Source organism: Rana temporaria, chromosome 2 (genome assembly GCF_905171775.1).
Source record: "Rana temporaria chromosome 2, aRanTem1.1, whole genome shotgun sequence".
NCBI lineage: Eukaryota > Metazoa > Chordata > Amphibia > Anura > Ranidae > Rana > Rana temporaria.
In genome coordinates, this window is record NC_053490.1 from 383,742,126 (window position 1) to 383,763,829 (window position 21,704).

The 21,704-nt window shown below is 45.7% G+C and overlaps 1 protein-coding gene across 3 annotated transcripts in view; it reads left to right on the forward strand.

Moving 5' to 3' along the window:
* Nucleotides 1–1,667: 1,667 nt before the first annotated feature.
* CNKSR1 (connector enhancer of kinase suppressor of Ras 1) overlaps nucleotides 1,668–21,704 on the forward strand; it is an 82,803-nt gene continuing 62,766 nt past the window's right edge. For all 3 annotated transcript variants that reach the window (XM_040337909.1, XM_040337910.1, XM_040337911.1), the window contains exons 1-3: nucleotides 1,668–1,789; nucleotides 1,999–2,156; nucleotides 21,466–21,665. In XM_040337909.1, the coding sequence (XP_040193843.1) occupies nucleotides 1,738–1,789; nucleotides 1,999–2,156; nucleotides 21,466–21,665 (410 nt within the window). In that variant the 5' untranslated portion in view covers nucleotides 1,668–1,737. The remainder of the gene's footprint in view (nucleotides 1,790–1,998; nucleotides 2,157–21,465; nucleotides 21,666–21,704) is intronic.

Genomic DNA, 21,704 nt, shown 5'->3' on the forward strand with positions numbered 1-21,704 from the left:
TACATTCGTTAAAGGTTTTACACTTCTGCTGTGAGCATTAATAAAGAAGGATTAATGCATAAGATATGAGCCTCCTGTCTGATGTATAATCCGTTACATTTGTGTGTCCCCCCCCCCTTTAGGATAAGGTTTTACACTAATAAATAAAAGCTGATCATTGTAAGCACCCCTGCCAGCGGTAGATGGATCTTGTCATCCCTCTAACTGCTACATCTGCAAGAGAGCTTGTTCTGTTGAAAAACAACAGACTTCCAGGCTGGATCGACAGATGAAACGAAATGAAAAAAAGCCTAAAAAATAAAATAAATGTAGTAATTGGGAAGCTGCAATATAATAAATGTTTGCTTTTGTGTTTAACGACTTCCCGCCCGGTCCATAGGGGATTTACGTCCGGGAAGTGGTTCTAAAATCTATGGACGTCCTGCAGAATTTCATGCTGCGTGGGGTCACGCAGCGCAGCGATCGGTGATGCGGGGTGTCAGTCTGACACCCTGCATCTCCGATCTCGGTAAAGAGCCTCCGGCAGAAGCTCTTTACCACGTGATCAGCCGTGTCCAATCACGGCTGATCACGATGTAAACAGGAAGAGCCGTTGATGGCTCTTCCTCACTTGCGTCTGACAGACGCGAGTAAAGGAGAGCCGATCGGCGGCTCTCCTGACAGGGGGGGTTCGCGCTGATTGTTTATCAGCGCAGCCCCCCCTCGGATCGCCACACTGGACCACCAGGGAAGGAAAAAAAAAAAAGCATTAAAAAATAAAAAAGATGCCAATCAGTGCCCACAAATGGGCACTGACTGGCAACATGGATAAATCAGTGCTGCCCCACAGTGTCCATCAGTGACACCCCACAGTGTCCATCAGTGCCACCCCACAGTGCCCATCCATGCCCAGTGCCCACCTATTAGTGCCCATCTGTGCCACCCATAAGTATCCATCAGTGCCACCCATAAGTGCCGCCCATCTGTGCCGCCTATGAGCGCCCAGTGCCGCCCATCAGTGCCGCCTATGTGTGCCCATCAGTGCCGCCTATGAGTGCCCATCAGTGACGCATACCAGCGCCGCCAATCAGTGCCACCTCATCTGTGCCCATCAGTACTACCTCATCGATGTCCATCAGTGCCATCTCATCGGTGCCGCCATATCAGTGCCCGTAATTGAAAGAGAAAACTTATTTACAAAAAAATTAACAGAAAAAAATAAAAACGTATTTTTTTTTTCAAAATTTTCAGTCTTTTTTTAGTTGTTGTGCAAAAAAAAAAATCGCAGAGGTGATCAAATACCACCAAAAGAAATCTCTATTTGTGGGGAAAAAAGGACGCCAATTTTGTTTGGGTACAGTGTAGCATGACCGCGCAATTGCCATTCAAAGTGCGACAGTGCTGAAAGCTGAAAATTGGCTTGGGCGGGAAGGTGCGTAAGTGCCTGGTATGGAAGTGGTTAATACTCCTAGTTTTGTTTTACTGAACTGAGAGCTCTGTGTGTGGCTGCCTTCCATTCTTCTCTATGGGAATTCCATCTCCCAGGTAAAGTCTATAGGCATTCCTTTCTGGTATCGATCGTGTGTGGCAGGCAGGAGACGTCTCTGTACACAGACAGGACGATAGATCGGCGGGGAGGGGCGGGGCCTCTGCAAGCCCCTCCTCCCTGAGAGTGAAAGGCAATCGTAGCTCTACTAGACGGAATGCACGAACTCACCTGGATGACGTCACTAGGGTGGGCCGCCAGGAAGTGCAGCAATGGAACTTATCTGTTCTTGGAGTCCGGGCGCCGTGAGGGCTTATCTACAAGGTGAGAGCGGGCTGGGTGTACATTGCCCGAACCTGAGGGAGGCTGTGTAGCCGTGTATGAGGGTGAGGTGACTGCTAGCTCCATAGGGCACTGACTTTATACCACCTGGGCAGCAGTGGGTGGTGGTGGTCGTCTAATGGGAGTGCTCTGTGTGCTTCAGGAATAAGGCACCACCACTGATTGATTAATGCCTTGTGTGTCCTTTCCAGGTCTGGAGCCCTCAGTACAGCACTACCCATTCAAAGAATGGGACATAACAGGACAGGACTTGCTGGATCTGTCCCCCCAACACCTTGATACTTTGGGGGTGAAGAGCATTGGCCATCAGGAGGTCATATTGGAGGCTGTGGAGCAGCTGTGTGCCCTGGTAAGGTCATGCCTACTGTTATACCAAGGGATTGTAGTGAAGGCTGGGTTCACATTAGTGTGGTTTTGTGTGCCATGTTTTCTTGGGCACAGCAGCTCTTTCATTTGAATGGGCTGCTGTGCCCGTGTTCTCCTGTGCCACCCCCCATTTTTTTATGCGGATGCACAAAAACTACTTGTTGCTTTGGCGCCTGTCTGTGGGGGAACCGCACCCTTTTTTTCATTGCGTGGGGGTGCTGTTTAGTTGATGGCACATTTTTTTTTAAAGCACCACGTTTTGTATGTGGGTGCAAAACTTTCACCAACAAAATTGATAGCTTAGTCCTAGGCCTCATTCAAACAGGTGTGCTTGTGGGTGCATCCATGCAAAAGGCTGTCTTCACCCGCATGGGATGCACAGGTGTTCCATACATAGTAAGGATCGACCGATATCATTTATTTATTTTTTGGTGCCAATAGATTCCGATATTTCGGCCAGTGGTTGTGTCCATGCAGCCGCTGCATTCCAATAGACTTGGAGGGGACTGTCTGCATGCGGATACACAAAAGCTGTCCCTTTGCAGGGATGTACGCTTAGGTATACCTGTATGAGTGGTTGGCACTTTGCAAGGATGTACGCATATGTGTACCTGTGTGAGTGGTTGGCACTTTGCATGGATGTACGCATATGTGTACCTGTGTGAGTGGTTGGCACTTTGCACGGATGTACGCATATGTGTACCTGTGTGAGTGGTTGGCACTTTGCACGGATGTACGCATATGTGTACCTGTGTGAGTGGTTGGCACTTTGCACGGATGTACGCATATGTGTACCTGTGTGAGTGGTTGGCACTTTGCACGGATGTACGCATATGTGTACCTGTGTGAGTGGTTGGCACTTTGCACGGATGTACGCATATGTGTACCTGTGTGAGTGGTTGGCACTTTGCACGGATGTAGGCATATGTATACCCGTGTGAATGAGTGGTTAGCCCTTTTCACAGATGTGTGTGTATAAGTATACCTGTGTGAGTCATAAGGTCTCATGCACACTAGCACTTGGGCATATGGGCATTACACTTTGATATTTGCGGGTGCCTGGGAGGCACAGATGCAGCATCTACCCCGCTGCTGAATTCCTGTATACGCCCAGTACACTCGGTATAGCATCAAGCTGGCACATATTTCAGCCTGTCAGATTTTGACAGGCTCTTGGCAGTTGGGGCGGCATGGGGTAGATGCTGCCCCTGTAGCTTCCGGATGCCCTTAAACAGTGTTTCTCAACTTGTGTGTGTGTGTGTGTGTGTGTTGTTGTTGTTGGTTTTTTTTTTTTTTTTTTTTTTTTTTTAGGATTTCCCTCAGACAGCTGTGGTAACTACTAAGGCAGTGGAACTGATCAAATCACATTTGAAAAATAATGCAAGGCCTGAAAACATGACCTGTTGGGGGTGCTTGAGTTAAGAAACATTGGCCTAAATCTCTAGTGTGAATGTAGCCTAAAACCTAAGCACTTATTTAAACTGAAAGTAAAGCTGGGTACACACTAAGGGCTCTTTCACACGGGCGGCCAGTTCAGGTCCGCCTAACAGTTTTTTAGGCGGACCTGAAGGGGCGCTCCGTGCTCCTCTATGGAGCCGCGGATGTCAGCGGTGACATGCCCGCTGACATCCGGCCCGCTCTGATCCGCCAAAGTGTGACGGAGGAAAAACCTACTTTTCCATCCGTCTGGCGGATCGGGTGAACACGTACAGACGGGCTGTGTTCATCCGATTTCTCCCCCCCCCCCCCTATAGGGGAGAGCGGAGAAAAGACAGGACGGTCCCTGCACAGTGTGCGGGGACCGCCCTGTCATCCGCCGGCTCAGCGGGGTCAACAGAGCGATCCCCGCTGAGCAAGCGGAGGTTCACGGGGCGGATCATTACTGATCCGCCCTGTGTGAAAGGGGCCTAAGGGTGTGGTGTGTTTTTTTTTTTTTTCTTTCTTCCAGTGGGCTGAACGAAAACAAAGTACTGATCACCGTACTAACGCATGTACTGGCCCCCTACCAGAACACACTGATCAGCGCTTGTAGCCATTGGCTGTGAGTGCTGATTGGATGCTGTTTTTTTTTTTTTTTTTTTTTTCAGCATGCTTGTTAGACAGGAGACGGTCATGAGGCCGGCTTATGTTAGACAGGGAGCTTTACGCACAAGGAAAAAGACGGCCAATTTTTGCCGTTTTCAGCCCATGTGTACCCAGCCTAAAGCTGCCTATGCTTTCCTTCCTTTCTAATGCCAGCAAACTCTTTTACTAATGCCCAGTCTTCTGGGTTCAGCATCTGTAGCCATCTTAATTGGCCAGCCCAGATGGACATAACTTCCATGCATGCGTGATAATTCATCCTGGCACCAGGGCACACAGAGGGAGTATTCTGAGCAGGACATACACATTGTGATATTTGCAGGAGGGATGGTAGGAAACTTATTACAGAAGAGATATCGTTGGGTTATCCAGTCATGTGAAAGGGAAATTCCTGTTTACTTTGAATAACCAGCCATGTGCAGGTGAAAAAAGAAAACAGGAGTTTGAGTTTAGCACAAAGTGACTATTAACACAATTTTTATAATGTAAAATTTTAGATCTGCTTTTGCAAATCGCCTATATTGTGTCCCTTCTGCAATAAAATAAAATCGCCTATATTGTGTCCCTTCTGCCAGAAAATAAAATCGCCTATATTGTGTCCCTTCTGCAATAAAATATAATCGCCTATATTGTGTCCCTTCTGCAATAAAATATAATCGCCTATATTGTGTCCCTTCTGCCAGAAAATAAAATCGCCTATATTGTGTCCCTTCTGCAATAAAATAAAATCGCCTTTATTGTGTCCCTTCTGCAATAAAATAAAATCGCCTTTATTGTGTCCCTTCTGCAATAAAATAAAATCGCCTATATTGTGTCCCTTCTGCAATAAAATAAAATCGCCTATATTGTGTCCCTTCTGCAATAAAATATAATCGCCTATATTGTGTCCCTTCTGCAATAAAATATAATCGCCTATATTGTGTCCCTTCTGCCAGAAAATAAAATCGCCTATATTGTGTCCCTTCTGCAATAAAATAAAATCGCCTATATTGTGTCCCTTCTGCAATAAAATAAAATCACCTATATTGTGTCCCTTCTGCAATAAAATATAATCGCCTATATTGTGTCCCTTCTGCAATAAAAATAAAATCGCCTATATTGTGTCCCTTCTGCAATAAAAAAATAAATAAACCAAACACTTTAAATATTAACACTTAGGTATTTGCGATCGCTGGCAGAATCGCACCAATTCCACATTGCTCTGCAAAAACTGAAAACTGCACCACGCTGGTTTATTCGCATTCAATGGCACCTACACGAGGGGGCATTTTTGCAAAGCTTGTCGCTCAAAAAAGGAGTAGGAGCTTCTTTTGGGCAACGAGCTTCGCCTGATGCGGTATGCCATAATTGCAGCGCGCTTTTTTGTGCAAGAAGTGCACCCATTTTGCAGAGTGTTTTGAAATCGTGAATAGAATCGCAGAGGTGTGAATGGGGCCTAAGAACCCTATGTCGTAAGTTTATTGCTGCCTGTGTACCCACTAGGTAGATTCACCTTTTTAAGGCTCTGTTCAGACCTGGGTGTTTTGCGACCGCAGGAAGAATTAGCGCAATTCCAAAATTCTCTGCAAAACTGACAAACCACACCATGCTTGTTCCGGTGCCATTCATTTTCAATGTCTCTTAAACATGGGTGTGGTTCTGCAGAGCGTTTTGGAATTGTGGGCAAAAACACTGCAATTTTGCCTGTGATTGCAAATGCCCAGGTGTGAACAGAGCCTTATGCCGCGTACACACGATCAGAATTTCCGAGAAGGAATGTTCAATGTGAGCTTTTGGTCGGAAATTCCGACCGTGTGTAGGCCACATTGGACTTTTTCTGTTGGAATTTCTGACTGAAAATTTGAGAACCATTTCTCAAATTTTTGCTGACGGGAAAAGTTCTTTTGGAAATTCCGATCGTCTGTATGCAATTCCGACGCGCAAAAAAGCACTCCTGTTCGGAATCAATTCGACGCATGCTCAGAATCATTGAACTTCATTTTTTTCACGACTTGTTGTACGTCACCGCGTTCTTGACGGTTGGAATTTTGTGTGACCTTGTGTATGCAACACAAGTTTGACTCGAAATTACGTTGGCGGAAAAAAATCCACGTTTTTCTTGTCGGAATTTCTGATCGTGTGTACGCGGCATTAGGGTTTTTACAACTTTTGAGCGCAGTCCTATGATGATCAATGTGCCGATGCACATTCTAGTATTCACCTGTGTTCTTATAAACCGCTTCTAGGGACAAAAAAATTCCCAAAACCTGAGTTCCCAAGATATTTGCATAATTTATGATGTACACATGTAATTGTTTGCGCCAATGTTTACATGGGTACAGTGCAGATGTACACTACTGGCCCCCAACAATGTGTAGCCAGCTGGGGGCGCACTACAGAAATGTTTACATATGTACAGTATATTGAGCATATTTTATGCAGGATCTTGCTGCTAGCTTTTGGCGCCCAGAATTGATAGGTCTATTTTTTTTTTTTTATATCGACGGTAATGAGCCCTGATTATCCTGGTAATTATTGTGCAATCCAGCGATCTCTGAGCCAGTAATGGAGGGGAACCTGTTCTGTTGACAACTGTCTTGGAGGGAATTTCCACCCCAAGATTTCTCAGTTCGTGTGTTCGTGTGTGTGTGTGTGTGTGTGTGTGTGTGTGTGTGTGTGTGTGTGTGTGTATATATACCCTCTCTCCAACAGCATCCAGGAAGCAAAGAGAAAAATAACAAAGATCATTCCATACTCTGTAAATCATGATTTTAGTTTTAAAAACACTTTAACATTTTGTTAAAATAATGTGGAAAACATATTTTTTTTTTTTAACCACTTCCTGGCTTCCTTACGACTTTATACGGCCACTGGGGGGCGCGCGTGTCCGCCGCCTCACTGAGATGCCGATGCGCGTGCCGCGATGTCCGCCAGGCACCCGCGATCGCCGGTTACAGAGACGAGGACGTGGATCTGTGTGTGTAAACACACAGATCCACGTCCTGTCGGGGAGAGAGGAGACCGATCTGTGTCCCTATGTACAAGGGTCACCTCCCCCAGTCACCCCCCTCCCCCACAGTTAGAAACACTAGGCAGGGTACACATTTAACCCCTTCCTCACCCCCTAGTGTTAACCCCTTCAATGCCAGTCACATTTATACAGTAATTGGTGCATATTTATAGCACTGATCGCAGTATAAATGTGAATGGTGTCATGTGTCCGCCATAATGTCGCAGTCCCAATAAAAATCGTCGCCATAAAAAAATAAATCATAATAATTCTGTCCCCTATTTTGTAGGCGCTATAACTTTTGCGCAAACCAGTCGCTTATTGCGATTTATTTATTTTTTTTTCTACCAAAAATATGTATAAGAATTTGTATCGGCCTAGACTGAGAACATTTTTTTTTCCGGCTATTATAGCAACAAGTAAAAAATATATATATATTTTTTTTTTTTTCAAAATTGTCGCTTTTTTATTTTTTTATTTTTTGTTTATAGCGCAAAAAATAAAAACCGCAGAGGTAATCAAATACCACCAAAAGAAAACTCTACTTGTGGGGGAAAAAAGGACGCCAATTTTGTTTGGGAGCCACGTCGCACGACCACGCAATTGTCAGTTAAAGCGACGCAGTGCCGGAAGCTGAAATTTCACCTGGGCAGGAGGGGGGTATATGTGCCCAGTAAGCAAGTGGTTAATGTAGCCTTGTTTACTATGTAAAGCCAGTATTGTGAGATTATGGTGCACTGTACTACAATGAGAAAACACTTGGCATTGTAATCTTGTGAGATAAACAAACTTGCATAATTTCAGTGTAAATAAAAGATGTCACCTTGTTTGTTGGTGTCATTGTAACACCTCCATAACAGTAGGTAAAACAAACCTTAACATTTGCAACTTAGGAATGTGATGGTAAAACTGTGAATTTCATTGCAACTACTCAATGTATTGTAGGGGTGTCCAAACTTTTTTTCAAAGAGGGCCAGATTTGATGAAGTGAACATGCTCGAGGGCCGACCATTTTGCCTGACATTCTTTGAACCATTAAAATTCGGTCAGTGTGTTCGTGGGAGCACTAATACACTGCCTGACAAGAATTATCTTCCCTTTATGGCTGTGTGTGGTGAAGAGATGAGCTCAGGCGTATTATGTGGAAATATCGTATTTCTTGGCTATAACGCGCACCTTCACTTTAAGAGGCAAGTTTCAGGGAAAAAAAAACCCATACAATTTTAAATAAAGAACTGTGAAGCAAAATAAGGGTCAATGCCCATCTGCAGCCTCTCACATCATCGCCGGGAATGCAGACCCCCCCCCCCCCCCCCCAATCAATGCTAGGCATAATCAGCAAAGCCCAAGTGTCCATCTGCAGCCAGCGTGCCCAAAAATTAAGCTTTTACATTTTGCCGCCGAGATAGTCGGCTGTCCTGTGTATTCGGCTCATCTCGCAGTTCCGCCCCTTGGCCTGGCTTCTATGATTGACATAACACACGTCCAATGGCGGGACTGCAAGCCCAGCCTAGACGAGTACACAGTACACTCGGTTCGGGCTATTTTGGCGGCGCTCGCTCCTCTTCACCCACAGGCAGCAGGGATCAGCGAATAACACGCACCAAAGTGTGTTATACGCCGATAAATACGGTATATCTTTTGTGGCCCCAGTGCTGGGGATCGTCAGGGGCCGCAAAACATATATATGTGTAGATCAGCCCTCAAAAAATCCACTCGCCTGCTTGCTTTTTGTGAGTGGATTTTAAGGGCTGGCGTGTGGGCTGCCTGTGGGCGGGGAGCACCACCGGCAGCCTGGGTTTGTCGGACTCGGAGCGATAGTAGGGAAGGAGAAAGGAGAGACGCTGCCGCCTGGTTGATCACCGCGCAGGGAACAGCTTTAATTTAAATAGCTGTGTTCCCCACCGCGCGCCGAGATATACAGCCCCCTCCCCTGTCTGTGCACTTTTATAGACAGATCACCCGTCCCAGGATTGGATGGGTGATCTGTCTATCAAAGCGCCCTGACAAGGGGGAGGGGCTGTATATCTCGGCGCGGCAGGGGAACACAGCTATTGAAATGAAAGCTGTTCCCTGCGCGCTGATCAACCAGGCGGCAGCGTCTCTCCTCCCCTACGGGCCTACACAGTACACAGGTAGGCATTGGGCAGACACCGATACAGTTGTTAAGTTATAAAAATAAATTCTGCATAAAACATTTACGTGTCATTTCATGAGATAATTTGAGGGTGGGATTCGATTTGGGCGGGGCAACTGGTGGCGAGTAACCCTTGAGGCCTGGTTAGTAGCTCAGGACTTGAAATTTTGAGCCCTGGTGTAGATAACCAGGCGGGCCGTTCAAAACCGGTCTGCGGGTTGCGATTGGCCCATGTGCTGGACTTTGGACATGCCGGATCTAGGTGAATCATACCCTGATTTGTTCAGGACAAATAGATAGTGATGCATGGAAATGAAAATTCGGGACCGAAACCGAAAATTCAGGATGCACTTGGCCGAAAACCAGAATTGAAATGGACAGCTTTTAAAAATAAAAAAATACTCGCTAGCCATTTTATTAGGTACACCTGTTTTAATTGCTTGGTAACACAAATTGCTAATCGCATGGTAGCCACGCAATGCATCTAGACGTGGTGAAGCCAACTTGCTGAAGTACAAACGGAGCATCAGAATGGGGAAGAAATGGGATTTGGGTGACTTTGAACGTGACATGGTTGTTGGTGCCAGATGGGCTGGTCTGAGTAATTCAGGAACTGCTGATATACTGGGATTTTCATGCACAACCATCTCTAGGGTTTACAGAGAATGGTCCGAAAAAGATAAAATATCCAGTGAGCGGCAGTTGTGTGGATGAAAATGCCTTGTTGGGTCAGAGGAGATTGGGCAGACAGTAACTCAAATAACCACTCGTTACAACCAAGGTATGCAGAATACCATCTCTGTATGCACAACACATCTGAAGCAGATGGGCTACAGCAGCAGATAACCACACCAGGTGCCATTCCTGTGAGCTCAGAACAGGGAACTGTGGCTACAATTAGCACAGGCTCGCCAAAACTGGACAGTAGAAAATTGGAAAAACATTGCCTGGTCTGAGTCTTGAACGGTATATGAGGCTGTATTCACACCTATGCATTTTTTGTGCTTTTTGCAGATTTGAGCTACAGTCCATTTAACATGGTTTCCTATGGAACACGTTCTGTTGTGCAAATCTGCAAAATGCAAAAAGCACAAAAATGCATAGGTGTGAATCGGGCCTAAGTATATATCCAATCGGCAGACACTTTATTAGGTACACCTTGCTAGTACCGTGTTAGAAGATCGGACATCTGCATACCCTTATAATGCAGATAAAAGCTTCTTTATTCAAAAACGGGCACAAGGCATATTGGCAGGGGAAAAAAAAGGTTGACGCGCGTTTAGTACACGCTTTGCCAAAACCGTAATGGACACAATCGCCATACGAACACGTATACAAAAGATCACATGATTGCACAGGTGTGACTGATGAGGTCTGATGATATCAATCGACTGTTCCCACTTGAAAAGGAGAGAAGCGTTTCTGGTGCATCCGTTCCTCCATGAGATAAATATAAACGGCAAAATCTGAAAGACTGAAACATAATAATAAAAATGTGCATTCTATATTACAAAAGGAGAAAAACAAGATAAGGGTGTGTACATCCTGCTGAAAGCAAAAAACGGAGCCCACATGGAAATTCTGTATAATTACACTCATGAAAATATTTTTCTTTTCCAAAACATAAATAAAACGCATGAAAAACAACTCTGTGGAAACCTACACACCACTACAGGTGATGGTGAAAACAATGCCTCTTTCTCAAGTCGTCTTCCAGGACGGCACCTTGAGAGTAGACTGGCTCCACCTGACAGGAAACACAATCAGAAAGAGGTTTAAAAGCCCCGCCCCTCCCCGTGCACCTCAGTTATTGATTGTGTTTCCCACCAGCGAAACAGTTTGTTATTTTTTATCAGACCTAAGGCCTGGGGCTGGTGGTCCCCCTCCGGGTACTGAGCAGTGGGTCCTGGGGGCCGTCCCTGCCTCAGCTTAAAGGTGTAATGCCTGTCCCGGGGGGTTTTCCCCGTGTGATAGGGGGGGGGGAGGAAGATTGCAAACAATACCCCCCTTCTTTCCGTTCTGTAGGAATCCCTGGGATAGTGGCTATTCCAGTACTCCTATGTGGCCATGTTCCCTCTCCTCCAGGACCCCTTACCTGCTGGGCGGGTGTGAGGGCTTCCTCAGCGTGGCTCCGGTGTACTGTCCTCCCGGGGACATTTTCGAATGGAGCCAGCAGTCGACGCCGCGTCACAGGCGGCGCGCGGTGATGACGAAGTTCCGCTTCCGGTCTTCACCAAAATGGCGGCCGCCAGCGGCGTCGGCTCCTCGCTGTTCTCACTGCAGCAAGGAGGAGAGTGGCGCCTACACGACTTCGCTATGGAGCGCGAGGATCGTTCGCTAGCAGCCGCTGCCGAGGACACCACCAAGGGTGAGTCTGCCTCAGAATGTCAGGGGGGCATATTGGACTGGGTCCTCTCCCTCCCCCCCCCCCCCCCCTCTCCTCTCCTCTCACACTTGATGTTTGAACTGTGATATATTTTTTCTCTCCCCTTACAGGGGAGGAGGTTTCTGCCCAGGGGGAAGCTGCTATTCTCTCCCTAAAACACACTTCCAAAACCAAGAGGTGTGGTAACTGTAGCATTAAGCTGGCTGCAGATTACTCCAAACTTCTTTGTGCCAAATGCATACAAAAATTGACAGCAAAGGAAACTTCCCTGATTATGAAAGAATTCCTAGCTGTCCAATCCCAAATGCTCTCCACATTAAAGGAATTTAAGGACACCTTAAAAAATAGGGATCCTGAGCCCATAGCAGCCGGCCCCTCTTCTCAAGAGAGCTCATCCACCCCAGTGCCACGAGTTTCCAGGGCTAGGGAGTCTCTCCTATCTGACACCGAAGATTCAGAGGCTCCAGAAGATGGGGTAGTTGATAGTCATTCTGAGGATGAGGATGCCAGATCAGGCAAATATATTTTTTCTACAGATGACATGGGGGGTCTGCTGTCTGCTGTCTATGCCTCTGAGGGGATCCAGCAGCCAGCAGAGCTGGTGTCACCTCAGGACAGAATGTACCAGGGTTTAGCTAAACCCCAGCCAAAGGTTATCCCAGTCCATCAGTCACTTAAAGATATAGTTCTGAGGGAATGGGCTGAGCCTGAAAAGAAACTACTAAGGTACAAGACCTGGAAGAGGCGCTGTCCCTTTAAGGAGGAGTTAGAAAATACTTTGTTTAAAACTCCTAAACTAGATGCATCTCTAGCCCAACTCTCCAGGCAGTCTGACCTCTCGTTTGAAGATGCAGGAAACTTAAAGGATTCCTTAGACAGGCGGGCAGACACCTCCCTTCGCAGGGCCTGGGAGGCTAATACGGCCGCCCTTGGACCCGCTTTAGCCTCTTCCTGCATCGCTAGGAATGCAGATACCTGGTTAACCAGACTTCTGGAGCATGTACCTCAGACCTCCAAGTTTAAAGAAATTAGAGATTCTCTTACAGTCATAGGCAGTGCGGTTGCCTATCTTGCAGACGCATCGATTGAAACAGTCCGATCCTCTGCTAAGACGGGTGCTCTCGTCAACGCCGCCAGAAGGGCGGTATGGCTCAAGACGTGGGAAGGTGATCTTGCTTCCAAGACCCGTCTATGTGCCCTGCCCTTTGAAGGTACTCTTCTCTTTGGGGCAGGACTTGATCAAGCTCTAACTAGGGCCTCAGAAAAGGGGAAACGGTTCCCCCCAAAACCTAGACCTAACAGGAGAAGATTTTTTCGAGGCCCCCAGAATAAAAACCGACCTTCTGACCGAAGATCGGCCTTTAATAAGCGTTGGATCGCGGGAAAGGATAAGCCAAAAGGGGGTATCCTTTTCCCCGATCCCAAACCCGCAGGTAAGGACTCCAAGTGACTTAAGAGTCGGGGGAAGACTCTCCCAATTTTTTCCAGCCTGGGAGAGTATAACACGGAGTCCTCACATTCTGCAAATAGTGAGGGAGGGTTACAGATTGGAATTCCGACAACTTCCCCCCCCAATATTTCTCCTCACTCATCTACCCCAAGATCCCCTCAAGGCAGCTGCCCTTCTGGGAAGTGTCACAGATCTAGCTCAGCAGGCAGTCATAATCCCAGTTCCGCCAGGACAACAGGGTCAGGGGGTGTACTCACATATTTTCATGGTGCCCAAACCTTCGGGGAAATTCCGATTGATCATAAATTTAAAACTTTTAAATACCTTTCTCCTCTACAAGAAATTCCGCATGGAAAACATTTACAGTCTCAAGGGACTGTTGTTAGAAGGAGTCTTTATGGTAACCATAGACTTGAGGGACGCCTACCTCCATGTCCCAGTCTTCAGGGACCATCAAAGGTTCCTCCGATTTGCCATTGCCTCCCCTCAGGGGATTCAGCACTGGCAGTTCACCGCACTCCCCTTTGGTCTGGCCTCCAGCCCAAGGGTTTTCACGAAGGTCCTGGCAGAGGTGGTCGCCTTTCTACATCTGAAAGGGATCTCCCTTGTCCCCTACCTGGACGACCTACTGCTTTTCAACCCCAGCCGAGAACTCCTTCTCTCGGATCTGGCCACCGTCCTGACTACTCTGGAATCTTTGGGATGGATTGTAAACAGAGAAAAATCTTCTCTCCTCCCAGAACAGAGAAAAATGTATCTGGGATTCCTGATAGATTCCATAGAGAAAAAGCTGGTTCTTCCAGAGGACAAGATCCAGAGACTCGGGTCAGTGGTCAGGTCCGTCATGGGGTCAATAGAAATTTCCCTCAGACAGATCATGAGGTTACTGGGACTGATGACCTCATGCATCCCAGCGGTCCCATGGGCCCAGCTTCATTACAGATCCCTGCAGGCCTTCCTGCTCTCCTCCTGGGACGGGAAGGACTCATCCCTAGACTCCAGGGTCAGCATCCCGGAGTCAGTAAAATGCACACTGGGGTGGTGGCTCATTCCTCAGAATTTGGAGGAAGGCCTCCCATGGAACCAGACAAATCCTCTCAGGATAACCACGGATGCCAGCTCCTGGGGGTGGGGAGCCCACATGTCGGGTCTCCAGGCCCAGGGGTGCTGGGATCGACAACAGAGCAGGTCCTCTTCCAACTTCCGCGAATTATTAGCGGTCGGGAAGGCCTTGGAGGCGTTCGAGGAGAGAGTCATAAACCAAGAAATACAGATTCTCTCCGACAACGCAACCACGGTGGCGTTCATAAATCACCAGGGAGGCACCAGGTCCCGTTCCCTCCTAAGGCTGTCCTTAGAAATTCTGAGTTGGGCAGAACAGAGAGTCCTCTCCCTTTCAGCAATCCACATCAGGGGAGTCCTAAACTTAGAAGCGGACTTTCTAAGCCGCCAACCCATCCTCCAGGGGGAGTGGGAATTAAATCGAGAAGTCTTCGACTGGGTTCGACATCGTTTCGGCAACCCAGAGATAGACCTCTTCGCGAACAGGAAGAACAGGAAGGTAGAAAGGTTCTTCTCCCGGGATCAGGGATCGGAGGGTGTGGATGCGTTGGCCCAGGCCTGGACATTTCAGCTGGCCTATGCTTTCCCTCCCCTGAGTCTGATCCCAAGGGTCCTACAGAAACTGAGTCGCTCACGGGGGAAGCTGATCCTGATCGCTCCCCAGTGGCCCAAAAGAGCTTGGTTCCCAATGTTAGAACGTTGGTCAGTTCTTCCTCCCCTTCCTCTCCCGGTCCGAGTGGACCTTCTGCGGCAGGGACCGATCTTTCACCCAGAGCCCGACTTTTTCAGTCTGACGGCCTGGTACTTGAGAGGTGGAACCTGCAGCGGAGAGGTTGTTCGGAGAAGGTAATAAATACCCTTTTGGCTAGTCATAAGGAGGTCACTAGGAAAATCTATGCTAAGACCTGGGGGTTTTTTTCACGCTGGTGTGCAGCCAGGCAAGCCCCACTACCTGAAATATCTGTCATCCTGGAATTTCTCCAGGAAGGAGTTGATCTAGGACTAGCCACAAGAACCTTAAGAGTACAGGAGCCGCCTTGTCCTACTTTTTAGACAAGAGGCTGGCCCTGGATCCGCTGATCAAGCGATTCCTGTCGGCTAGGGATAGGTTATCCCCTATTCAAATCTCCAGGGTTCCCCCCTGGGACCTCACCTTGGTTCTAGACCATCTATCCAAACCTCCGTTTGAACCGATAGACAGCATTCCGGTTAGGCTGTTGACATTTAAATTCTCCTTTCTTCTGGCTATTACTACGGCCAAAAGAATAGGAGACATGCAGGCGCTCTCAATCAAAGAGCCTTATTTTCGTCTTTTTGAAGACAGGGTAGTCCTAAGTCAGGATCCCCTGTACCTGCCTAAGGTGGCAACGAAATTTCATAGGTCACAAGAAATTATTCTTCCTTCATTTTGCGCAAATCCACAGAACGAAAGGGAAGAGACCTTCCACTGTTTGGATGTAAGACGCTGTTTGTTAAGTTATTTGGAAAGGGTGAGCGAGTTCAGACGCTCATCTCACTTGCTAATTAATTTTTCAGGACAGAAAAAGGGTTGCCAAGCATCTAGAGCCTCTATATCTAGGTGGATAAGACAGGCAATTTCATTAGCATACATTAAAGCTGGCAAAACAGTACCTAAAGTCAAGGCACATTCCACGAGATCTATAGCAACCTCCTGGGCAGAGAGAGCAGGAGTTTCAGTGGAACAAATCTGTAGATCAGCAACGTGGTCAAGCCAGAACACCTTTCTCAAACACTACCGAGTGGAACTTCTGTCACCCCAAGACTTGACGTTTGGCAGAAGAATCCTGCAGGCAGTTGTCCCGCCCTAAGGTAGGCCTGAGGGTTACTTGCTTATCTCTCAAGGTGCCGTCCTGGAAGACGACTTGAGAAAATACCAGTTACACTTACGGTAGCTGTTTTTCTGTAAGTCTTACAGGACGGCAGGCCTATTTCCCACCCTGAGGAATTTATATGGTTTGTATTTTTATATACTGGTTCCCGTGCTCTTATGGTGGTTACTTTATCACTAACTGAGGTGCACGGGGAGGGGCGGGGCTTTTAAACCTCTTTCTGATTGTGTTTCCTGTCAGGTGGAGCCAGTCTACTCTCAAGGTGCCGTCCTGTAAGACTTACAGAAAAACAGCTACCGTAAGTGGAACTGGTATTTTTTCATATGCAACACAGCAAAAAAATGTATATTCAAAATCCCTGTATCAAGGATATATACAATGATTATTGCATTACCTTTTTTACTGTTGTACTCAAAAGGCAAAAAATCACAAGTTCATATGCGGTATGACAAACAAGAAATGGAAAAAGCACTATCCTAATCATAAAAGGGAGTCAAATCCCACTCAAGGTTTAAACCTCCTGGAATCCTTGTTTTAAAGGGAAAATATCCCCAAAAATTCTCTTTTTACAGAGAATTCTAAAGTTGTCTCCACCTGTCCTGGGGGTGACAACCCTTTAATTTCCTTGTATTTGTAATAAGGGGGTGTTGCCTCCCATGAGGCTCATTAAAGAGGAAGAAAACCCTCTTATTATGTGGCACTTACATTAAATCGAAGCCCACAAAGTGTTGCTTGTCCCCCCTCCGCCGTCATGTCCCCTCAGAGTTTCTTCCTGTTATCGCCGCTGTGATTGGCTGCAGCGGCGATGATGTCATTCCCCGTGCATGCGCCAAAATACGGCATTAACACTGGCTTGTCCCATTCACAAAAACGACACTTTCAGTGCGCCTGCGCCGTTGTTTATGGCGCGCATGCGCCGTAAAGATCTGTGCCTGTTTTTGTTACAATATCTCCTTAACTGTGTAGGTTAAGGAGCCATTTCTTGTACCTACAGGTAAACCTTAATCTAGGCTTACCTTAATCTAGGCTTACCTGTAGGTGCAAGTTGTGTGGTTGGCTTTACAACCACTTTAAAATGCCAGGCAACACCAGTACCGTGTCCTTGAAATACATCACGGGCGATATCATTTGCTGCTCAGTGATTGCAGTATTCTAGTCTGTATCTCCCCAAGGTAATTCATAAAATCTGGCCTTTTAGTGGGCCCTGAGGACAGGGTTGTAGACCACTGAAATAGACCACATTTCTAGTGTTGCAATTATGGAAACTCTTGATTTTAAAAGATCTACCATTCACTGCAGCGAAATTGATCACTTTTTATGACCCGCAAAATCTAGCCACGTTTTGCTGTGTTTATTGCTACTGAATTAACTAGGAGATGGGAAATTTGCCAATCTCGGTGGCCACCGTAAGATTGTTTTTATTCCCCCCCCCCCCCCCCCCCCCCAGACAAAATCTTGGCATAGCACTTTAATCTACAGTTGTGCTCATATGTTTACTTACCCTGGCAGAATTTTTTAATCAACTGTGTTTTTACTCTGTTGTTGTTAGGATATAAAAATAAAAAAACTGCCCAAATGTCCCGGATCAAAAGTGATTTTTGGCCTGATAACATGCACACAAGTTGAATTTGAATGGCTATTAACCACTTAAGGACCGGACCAATATGCTGCTACATGACCCAAGGGGTTTTTACGATTCGGCACTGCGTCGCTTTAACAGACAATTGCGCGGTCGTGCGACGTGGCTCCCAAACAAAATTGCGTCCTTTTTTCCCCCACAAACAGAGCTTTCTTTTGGTGGTATTTGATCACCTCTGCGGTTTTTATTTTTTGCGCTATAAACAAAAATAGAGCGACAATTTTGAAAAAAATGCAATATGTTTTACTTTTTGCTATAATATCCCCCAAAAACATATATAAACATTTTTTTTTCTCAGTTTAGGCCGATACGTATTCTTCTATCTATTTTTGGTAAAAAAAATCGCAATAAGCGTTTATCGATTTGGTTTGCGCAAAATTTATAGCGTTTACAAAATAGGGGATAGTTTTATTGCATTTTTATTAAATTTTTTTTTTTTTTTTACTACTAATGGCGGCGATCAGAGATTTTTTTTCGTGACTGCGACATTATGGCGGACAATTTTGACACATTTTTGGGACCATTGACCATTGTCATTTTCACAGCAAAAAATGCATTTAAATTGCATTGTTTATTGTGAAAATGACAGTTGCAGTTTGGGAGTTAACCACAGGGGATGCTGTAGAATTTAGTGTTCACCTAGTGTGTGTTTACAACTGTAGGGGGGTGTGGCTGTAGGACTGACGTCATCGATCGAGTCTCCCTATAAAAGGGATGACTCGATCGATGCAGCGCCATAGTGAAGCACGGGGAAGCCGTGTTTACACACGGCTCTCCCCGTTGTGCAGCTCTGGGGATCGATCGCGACGGAGCGGCTATAAACGAATAGCCGCGCCGTCGTCCCGGATCGCTCCCCGAGGGAATCCGACCGCCGCATGTAGCGGGGGGGGGGGGGGGGGGGGGGGTCCCGATCGGACCCACGTCTAGGCAGGGACGTACAGGTACGCCAATGTGCCTGTACGTGCCATTCTGCCGACGTATATCTACATGCGGCGGTCATGAAGTGGTTAAAGGTAACCATCCTCACCTGTGATCTGTTTTCTTGTAGTGTGTGTGTGTGTGTGTGTGTGTGTGTGTGTGTGTATGTATATATATATATGGTCAATGAGTGTCTGGACTCCTGACAGACCCTTGCATCTTTCATCCAATGCTGTACTGACGTTTCTGGATTCTGAGTCATGGGGAAAGCAAAAGAATTGTCAAAGGATCTGCGGGAAAAGGAAGTTGAACTGTATAAAACTGGAAAGGGATGTAAAAAGATATCCAAGGAATTGGGAATGCTAATCGGCAGTGTTCAAACTCTAACCAAGAAGTGGAAAATTAGGTGTGTGTGTGTGTCTGTCTGTCTGTCTCTGTCTGTCTGTCTAAGAGATAGATAGATTATCTTTCTATATTTGATACAGGGATTTTGAATACATGTATTTTTCACTGTGTTGAATATGAAAGAGGCATTGTTTTCACCTTCACCTGTAGTGGTGTGTAGGTTTCCACAGGTGAGACACAGAGCCCCTTTATTTATTTTTTATTTATGTTTTGGAAAATAAATATATTTATTTCATGAGTAATTAAATAGAATTTTCAGGATATGGGCGCCTTTTTGCTTTCAGCAGGATGTACACACCCTTATCTTGTTTTTCACCTTTTGTAATGTATAATGCATATTTTTATTATTATGTTTCCAATTTTGCTGTTTATCTCATGGAGGAACGGATGCACCAGAAATTAGTTTTCTCTCCTTTTTCAAGTGGGGAACAGTTGATTGATATAATCGAACCTCGCCACTTACTCACCATACACAGATACAAAATATCACATGATTGCACAAATGTAACTGATGTCCTATACGGTTTGATACGTGTCAACTTTTCTTTTTTTCTTTTTTTTCCTGCTTCAATGTGCATTGTGCCTGTTTTTTATTGATGATTTTTTTTTTTTTGATTAAAGAATCGTTATATGGGTGTGCAGCTGTCCAATCTTCTTTCTTCACATGTACTCTGCAACAATGACAGGGCATGCATCCCATGCATAGCTGGATTGCAGACACATACATAGTTGGGCTGAAAAAAGACACAAGTCCATACAGTTCAACCATAAATAAAAATAAATAATAACAAACAATCCCATATACCCAACTCCACACCCACAGTTGATCCAGAGGAAGGCAAAAAAACGCCAGCAAAGCATGATCCAATTTGCTACAGAAGGGAAGAAAATTCCTTCCTGATCCCCCGAGAGGCAATGTAATTTTCTCTGGATCAACTTTACCTATAAATCTTAGTACCCAGTTATATTCTGTACATTTAGGAAAGAATCCAGGCCTTTCTTAAAGCAATCTACTGAGCTGGCCAGAGCTACCTGTGGAGGGAGTCTGTTCCATGCTTTTACTATGAAGAAACCTTTCTGTATTTGGAGGTGAAATCTTTTTTCCTCTAGTCGTAAAGAGTGCCCCTTGTCCTTTGTGTTGACCGTAAAGTGAATAACTCAACACCAAGGTCACTATATGGACCCCTTATATATTTGTACATGTTGATCATACGCCCCCCCCCCCCCCCCCCTTATTCTCCTTTTCTCAAGAGTGAATACATTTAGTTCCTCTTATCACCTAGAGCAGCAAGATTGTTTTAACTTTGCTTGGATACCCGCAGCGGTTCACAGATGTCAGTGTGAACCACCAGCAGGCGAAATGCGATGCGGGAACCTGCACTGGAATCGCGCTGGTTCCTGAATTAAGGTTTTATGTTCAGAGATTGTATTCTGCATACCTTGGTTGTAACAAGTGGTTATTTGAGTCTGCCCATTCTCCTCTGACAACAAGGCACTTTCATCCACACAACTGCTGACTGAAATGCCCAGACCTGCCCATTCTGATACTTGGTTTGAACTTCAACAACCCATCTTCACCATCTAGATGCCTAAATGCTGCCATGTTATTGGCTGATTAGCAATTGAACAGGTGTACCCAGTAAAGTGGCTGGTGAGTGTATGTTGTTTACATAATATATACTTTTTAAATAAAAACAATTTTGAAGTGCTTTTGCGTTTAAAGTGGAAGAAAAGCTCAAGAAAAATGCATCATTTTAGATCCACGTCCCCATTAAAAATGCATCAAAAACGCACACGTGTTGCGTTTTTTTTTTTTTTTTTGGGAACTTTTTTTTGTTATCGTCAAAATGCAGATAACACTATTTTAAGTTGATGAGTTTCGGCGACTGATATATCTGTGCATCCCTACAAATGGAGCTTTCCTCTTCGTTTGCTAATAAATGCTTAAAGCAGAGTTCCAGCCTTTTAATAAAAATTGAAAAGTTTAGCAGCTACAAATACTGTAGCTGATGACCTTTTTTTTAATATAAGAACACTTGCAAAGATGTCGGCACCCCAAGCTAATTGGCCCTTCAGCTTTGGGTGCAGGTGACGCATTACAAGTAAGGGAAATCGGCTGCGAAGCCTTCAGGCTTCACAGCCGGTTTCGTACTGCGCATGCACGAGTCACATTGCGATTTCTACATAATTCAAGTAGTTACTCGTTATCAAATGCAAATTTTTAGATCCCTTTTTTTTTTTTTTTTTTTTTTTTTTTAATTAAATCAAGAAGTGGCAAAAAATGTAAATGTAAAATAATTTACTGTTCATTCTAAATCTGTAAAAGTTTTCTATCTATTGAGTGTCGTTGTTTTTTTATTGTCTCCTTTTTTAGCATTATGACCTGCAGAGAGAGAGCCTGCGCTCCCTCACCGATAAGCTGCATAGAGTTGCTCAGTTGTTATGCTCACACATCATTACCCTGAAGAAAGCCTCAGTCTCTCAACCGACTACTCTGTCACCTACTCACAAACAGCTCGCCTCCATCATAGATATTGTGGCTGCAGCACGAGGCCTCTTCTCCTGGCTTAACAGGTAACTCACTATTTAAATGCAACTGTGTGTAGCGATAAG